A 7,094-nucleotide genomic window follows, 5' to 3' on the forward strand; every position below is an offset into this window, starting at 1 on the left:
AACATGCAATTAGCAATCCAACACATACCTAATAGCACTGCCAGAGTTTCTCAAAATCCTTCTTGGGGTTCCACTGGATCCCAGGACCTTCTGCGTGTAAAAGAAATGTGAAAACTGCTGCAGTATGAAACCTTAGCCACTGGCTTTTATAGGATTCATACAGATAAGAGATCCTTAGAGGAAGGGGGAAAATAAAAATGCAGTAACCCCTTGATTAACTGCCACCCTTCATGTAGTCGAAAATCTACATAAAACTTTTCACTCCCCCAAAACTGAACTACTAATAGTATACTGTTGACTAGAAACTGTAAACTTAACATCAAACAGTTGATTAACACATATTTTGTGTAGATAGTAGATTTCCCACCTGCTGACACAGCTTCAGCAATGACCCTTACACTGGAGTCATTTACCTTGAATGTCATTTCTCAGCATCAGGCTTTAAAAAAAAATTTTTTTTTATTGGGGGCTCGTACAACTCTTATCACGATCCATACATCCATCCATTGTGTCAAGCACATTTGTACATCTATTGCCATCATCGTTCTCAAAACATTTTCCTTCCACTTGCGCCCTTAGTATCCGCTCCACATTTCCCCGCCCTCCTTGCCCCCCCATGACCCTTGATAATGTATAAATTATTATTATTTGTCATATTTTACACTGTCCGATGCAGGCATTTCTTATTCTTGTCCTGTCATGACTTCCCTGTGCTTCTTTGGAGTTCGTCCAGCATCACCAGTGGCACTTTGCATTGGTCTATGGTATGATTCAAAATATGGGATTGTACCCAACACGATAGAAACTATACAAGAATCCCAGGAAATGACCCTTTATTGGAATTTGAAATTTATTAGAGATAAACTACAACGTGATTAGCATTACCCAGTGTTTTTAAAACGCACAGTTTAAACCTGTGTTGTTCAAGGGTTACCTCTGTTAAAAACAGTCAAGGTGCAACCCCAGTAGCTAGTGCGGGCATTTTGTTCTGAACTTTCTAGAAACTAATGGAAAAATGGGAAATGGGTTACAAAGAAACCTTGCAAAGAAAGGAAGACTAACTATTCATTGTTCAGAAGGTTTTTCTAGTATTCTAGAAAAAGTTTGTCAGTGTTTGTAAATTTTTATGTGGCCCTTTCAGTTGTTGATCCTGTTGTTGAGTGTACAAAATTAAGTGAATACATTCTCTGGTGGATCAAGCTGGTTAGTCAATGACTTTGAGGCCTTCATGAGCTTTGATGGTTAACATAGGAGTCGAGTTTGTTCATTTCCTTTGGAAATGCCCCTCGTTATTCACCTGAATACCATAACGCTTAAAAAGGTCAGATACATGTTTCCATTATCCCTCTCTCCTCAGAATTGAAATGTCAAAGGATGCCCTTCCTGAGAAGGCCTGTCAGTTGGACAGTCGCTATTGGAGAATAACCAATGCTAAAGGTGATGTAGAAGAAGTTCAAGGACCCGGAGTAGTTGGTATGTAACCCTAGATTTAGTCATTTTAGAGAGTACATGGGTGACACTTGGCCTGGAGAATGTGTGATGCCGTTAATGGAAAATGGATGACTGTACCTTTTTGGTAGTTGAGTTCCACAGTGTGAAAGTTACAGACCTGGGTGTCTCCTAATTAAGATAAATACTGTTTAATAGATACCAGTGGTCATTATCCTACCAGTTTACTACCTTAACCCTATAACACCGAGCACGACGTTTACGTAACATTCAATTAAATGTATATATTAATATATATATTGATAACTATGAAAGTAAAGAATAAAAGCAAAATCTTTTCTGAAATTAAAAATTCAGGCATTACAGGGCTAAAACATTAGCTTTTCTAAAATTAGAATAGTACACGTTATTGACCACCTAGGTTTCTTGTTTTTCTTATGTACTTTATTTTCTTACTTGGTTAATTACTCAGTATCATTTTCTATAGAGTTAGAAGGCATAGGACAGAAAGAGAAAATGAATTTCATTTGGTCACCTTTATGAAGCTTGGAGTAAAATGTTAAACTCAATAGTATAGGTTTTTATTGCTTGCAGATTTTAATCTTTAGCTCTAGTTACCACGGACATTTAGTTTTTTTAAATTAAGATTGTCATAGATTCTGGAATCTTTGTATTTTTTCAGTTTTTTAATATATGCTTCAGGAAAGAAATATAATATTTAATTACATACTTGCATACACAAAATTCAATTTAATGAAAGTTTCTCTAATTCAGTGCTGCCAGTAGATACATGTTTTACATATTTACGTAGTAATTTAGTGCTAAGTAATTTTATTAAAGCTTAATTCTTTTTCTGTGATTTGGTCTGTTGGATGCCCTCTTGTAATTTTTTGTTTTGAGGTGCATGTTCAGAATGTGTCTTAATCTCTTGCTACTTTTAAAGACTTCAGAACTCAAACTTACTTCTACTAAGTCAGTGCTGACTCATAGTGACCATAGGACAGGATAGAACTGCCCAGTGAGTTTCTGAGCCCGTAAGAGAAAAAAAATGAATTTTATACTTTGGTTTAATATTACTCTTGTCTCAACAGGTGAATTTCCGATTATCAGCCCAGGTCGGGTATACGAATACACAAGTTGCACCACATTCTCTACAACATCAGGGTATATGGAAGGGTACTACACCTTCCATTTCCTTTACTTCAAAGACAAGATCTTTAATGTCGCCATTCCCCGATTCCATATGGCATGTCCAACATTCAGGGTGTCTATAGCCCGATTGGTGAGTTAAGTTTCCCTCTGGAAGCTAATTTGCATGACTGTAGGGATTGACTCTACAGAGTGTCTTTGTTGACAAGTGATTTATAAGTGATGCTCCGTGAAGCTGAAGCATCCAGCGATGCTGAGGAATTGGAGGACCCTGTGAATTTGTTCCGGGAGGTGGGAAAATATGTTTGGCTCCAAAATCTTCAATCGGAGAAACTCCATGGCTATTGACTTATTGAAAGGATTGGCTTCTTTCCCACCATTTCAAAAACTGTTCTGCGATCTAAGAACCTCACTAGATCAATTGGAATCGGATCTATTTTATTTCATTAAGAAAATAATTTCCGAGGAGCTGATACCAATGGCTCAAGCAGAAAGCAAATGTTTTGAGAATGATGATGGCAACAAATGTACAAATGTGCTTGACACAATGGATGTATGTATGGATTGTGATAAGAGTTGTATGAGCCCCCAATAAAATGACTTTTTAAAAAAAGAAAATAATTTCTTACAGTGTCTTTACTTGCTAAAACTCCCAATTTAGTTAAATAATACAAATATCCTCTTTAAAAAGGTGACTTACAAAAAAGGGTGATGTTAATTCACAGACTTGCACTTTCTGCTGTATGATTCTGAGCTCATTTCTTAAAAAGGTATACTTGAAATCCTAATTACGAGCCCATATCCACCTCTCTAACTTTGTTGGTTTAAACCAAGGTTCAATAAACGGTGTCCCATTGGCCAAATCTGGCCTCTTGGCTGCGTTTGTCAGTAAAATTGTGTTGGAGCACACCATGATCACTTGTTTCTGTGTTGCCAGTGGTTGTGACAGAGACTATAGCTGAACAGTTGTAATAGATACTGTAGTTATTCACCAAGCCAAAAGCATTTACTGTGTACTCACTCACAGAACTACTTGGCCAGCTCCTGGTTTAGATGATTGTGCTACTCCTGCAGAATAAGCATAGTCCCACTCACGTGACTGCCTTTTCATTTTTTAAGCTCAATACCAAGCATGCTGCCTCTTCCTTTCCATCCACTTCTCAGCTGCAACTAATTACCTAAGGACTTCACATGCGCCTGGACGCTAGACTTGCTTTATCTTATTATCCGTGTCCCTCTCATCCATATTGCTCAGACATGATCATGATGCCATGGATAAGGTCTGACTAGTACAGAATCCAAGGGAATGTTTTCGTTGAAATTTCTGCATGGTTTTTGTTTTTACCTTCCTATAATATGCAATTTCCAGGAGCTTTTCTGAAGACGCATGCCCCCGCCTCCAATGTTATTAGGAGGCAGAAATGAAAGCGTTGCCACTACTCGTCTACACTGAGAGGCTACCAGTAGTAGTGAAATTGAGATGAGGCACTTTAGAGTGGGTGCGCACACATCTGCCAGCCTCTTGCTGACACATTTGATAAATGTGTCCACATTTGATAAATATTTCCATGATAAATATTTACCACAAAGTGTCTGCTGTTAGCAACCCAGTGCTTATACCACCATGCCACCACATAGATTGCTGAAGAATTGGGACTTAATAGATTAATATACATTTAGTATACCTCTGTTGAATAGGAATAGTCTGATTGCTACCTCATTTGGATTATCAGCTGCTGTATAAAAAAATAAACATTAATGCAACACATTTACCATTAAGATCATGCTGGCAATTTGGTTACATAATGTATTCAAGGCTCTTACATCAATAAGCATGTACATTATGAAAATATGTTCAAGTTTATGAAAATGTGTATTTTTTGTGCATGTGTTTAAATTCTAAATAAATGTGAATTTACATGAAATACCAAGGACAGATAACTAAAATTGAAATTGTTTTTATCAAAAGATTGTTTTTTCTTCTAAGGAAATGGGTCCTGATGAGTATGAGGAGATGGAGGAGGAGGAGGAGGAGGAAGAGGAAGAAGAAGACGAGTCAGCAGATATGGATGAATCAGATGAAGAAGATGAGGAAGAGAGGCGGAGGAGAGTCTTTGACGTGCCCATCCGCCGTCGCCGCTGCTCACGCCTCTTTTAGCAAGGCTTCTGCTGATGGAAGCGCTGGGATGAATCCCGTCTGTTAAATAGATTTCTCAATAATGTAAATAAATAAATTGTTCTCAGCATCTAGCAGGAAAACCAGCATGAAATATTGTTTCAGGCCCTGAGTTCTATGCGACAGTACATTAGAAGTTGGGTTGTTTTAGTTTGCTTTGTGTTTTTGACGTATGGGAGGAAATGGAATCTTTTTTTTTTTCCTTTCTCTTTTAGCAGTCCATGGAAGAATAGTTCTCTAGCTAAGGAACAGACATTTTTTTGTTTTAAAATATTTTATACTTATGAAACTATAGAAATGGAGGAAATTGTTTTGAGTAAGGATTTAAAATATAGCAGAAATACTATACATGGGTAGAGAGAAACTATGTGACTGAATAATTCTGTGAAAAGACTTCTTGCAGTTGTGAATTATTTAGAAACGAACAAAATTTGTAATTAGGCTAATTCATTTAGTGATACCTATATATTTTGTACTCACAAGGAATTAATTGACTAAATAACTTGAATGCTAGTGGTCTGTCCTTTCTTAGACAATCTGTCCTTGAATTTAAACTCTTTATCACTAAGACCTTGAATTTAAAGTCTTCATCACTACAACCTTGACCTTGACTTTAAAGCCTTCAATGCTACCAACCTTGATCATATGCATATGCATATTTGCATATGCATCACTTTTGAAATGTAGTGTGTAAAAGTATGTAGTGCATTATTCACTAACAAAAGATTCTTCACAATGTCTCATGTAGTCTATAAAGTTGTAAATACTCTTGGTTTTGTTTCTCCTTTATAAACTACTATCTAACTTTGTGATAAGTGACATGAGTTTATGTTAAGATTACGTATGTTCCCCTGAAACATTTTTTTGTAATTATATAATTGAGAATCTGGAATGAAATCCTGTAAGTGTCAAAAGTTCACATTTTAAAAACAATTTTGGTTCTGGTGATTATTTTGTGCAATCGCCTGTGTTTCACAAACTATTACTCATTAGCCCTTACTCTTAAGACAAACGATGGATGGATGTAAAAGTACACTTTGAAAAGTTCATGGCAAATACCATCTTTTCCATTTTTCTATGAACTTTGGTCTGCTGCACAAGGGTAGCAGGCTGATGCAAAGTCATTTCTAGACATTGTTTCCTGTCATGTGTTCCATCACCTATTTTCCCTAACATTGTTATTTTTATCACTGACTTCTAACAGCACCTTCCTGGAGTTAGGCCAACCCCTTACATGTGAAGGGCAGTCTTGTGCAAGAGTCCTCTCACTTCAAAGACCATTCACTGGCTTGAGTTTCCCCAGGCCATCTTCCCTGTCTACCAGCAGGCTACAAATTAACAGATTCGTGCTACCACCTGAGATTTGATCATCAGAAGAACTCAGAGAAGGAAAGTACTGTGCTTCTAGTGAGGATTTACTATAGCACAAGGATACACATTGGAACCAGCTGAAGGGAATGACCGGGTGAAGTACAGGAGCGAAACTGAAGCTTCTGATGGCCTCTGCCTGCCATTGAGTCAAGACACCTTCCTTTGAGCATATCCATGTGTGAGAAGATGCAAAATATTGTTCCTAGAACCTTGATGTCTAAGGTTTTTATTGGAGCTGCAACACATAGGCACCACCTTGGAATTGAGCTCAGACTCCACTCCCTCTCCCTTTCCAGAGAGACTGGTATCACCTGGTTCAGAGCTCCATGCCCCTATTCATGTGTTTTTCCAATTAGGCTAGTCCTCATCCTGAATCATCTCTTTAACAAACTCAGATTTGTCTGCGACAGTGGTTCTCAACCTTCCTGATCCCGCGACCCTTTAATACAGTTCAGTACAGTTCCTCATGTTACGGTGACCCCCCCAACCATAAAATTATTTTCGTTGCTACTTCATCACTGTCATTTTGCTACTGTTAAGAATTGGGAGACCCCTGCGAAAGGGTCATTCGACCCCCAAAGGAGTCTCAGTCTCAACCCACAGGTTGAGAACCGCTGGTCGACGAAGTAATTTTTCCTGAATCCACCCATAACACCCATGGAAGCAGCAGTAAGAAAATCAAAAGGATATATATATATACACACACATACATACTTCATTGTGCAATTCTGTGGCAAAAGACCTTTTTAAAAAATGTTCAGGAAAGACCCTTAGGATCAAGTGTGCCTGACCAAAGCCATGGTAGGTCAGTCACCTTAAAAGCATGTGAAAGCTGAACAATTAATATAGCAGATTGGAAAAGGTGGATTTGAATTATGGTGTTAGCAAAAAATATTAATATAAATGAGGTGAAGCTTTATGGGTGTAATGGTTACACATGGGGCTGCAA

The 7,094-nt window shown here is 37.8% G+C and overlaps 1 protein-coding gene across 2 annotated transcripts in view; it reads left to right on the top strand.

The window, feature by feature from the left end:
• The window catches only part of FBXO3 (F-box protein 3), a 30,375-nt gene extending 24,744 nt beyond the window's left edge, over nucleotides 1–5,631 (top strand). Inside the window, exons 9-11 of one of the 2 annotated variants that reach the window (XM_075545916.1) lie at nucleotides 1,358–1,473; nucleotides 2,541–2,731; nucleotides 4,568–5,631. In XM_075545916.1, coding sequence (XP_075402031.1) covers nucleotides 1,358–1,473; nucleotides 2,541–2,731; nucleotides 4,568–4,756 — 496 coding nt within the window. In that variant the 3' untranslated portion in view covers nucleotides 4,757–5,631. The remainder of the gene's footprint in view (nucleotides 1–1,357; nucleotides 1,474–2,540; nucleotides 2,732–4,567) is intronic. The other variant, XM_075545917.1, reaches the window with a different exon arrangement.
• The last annotated feature ends 1,463 nt before the right edge of the window (nucleotides 5,632–7,094 follow it).

This window comes from Tenrec ecaudatus, chromosome 4 (genome assembly GCF_050624435.1).
Source record: "Tenrec ecaudatus isolate mTenEca1 chromosome 4, mTenEca1.hap1, whole genome shotgun sequence".
Taxonomy (NCBI): Eukaryota; Metazoa; Chordata; class Mammalia; order Afrosoricida; family Tenrecidae; genus Tenrec; species Tenrec ecaudatus.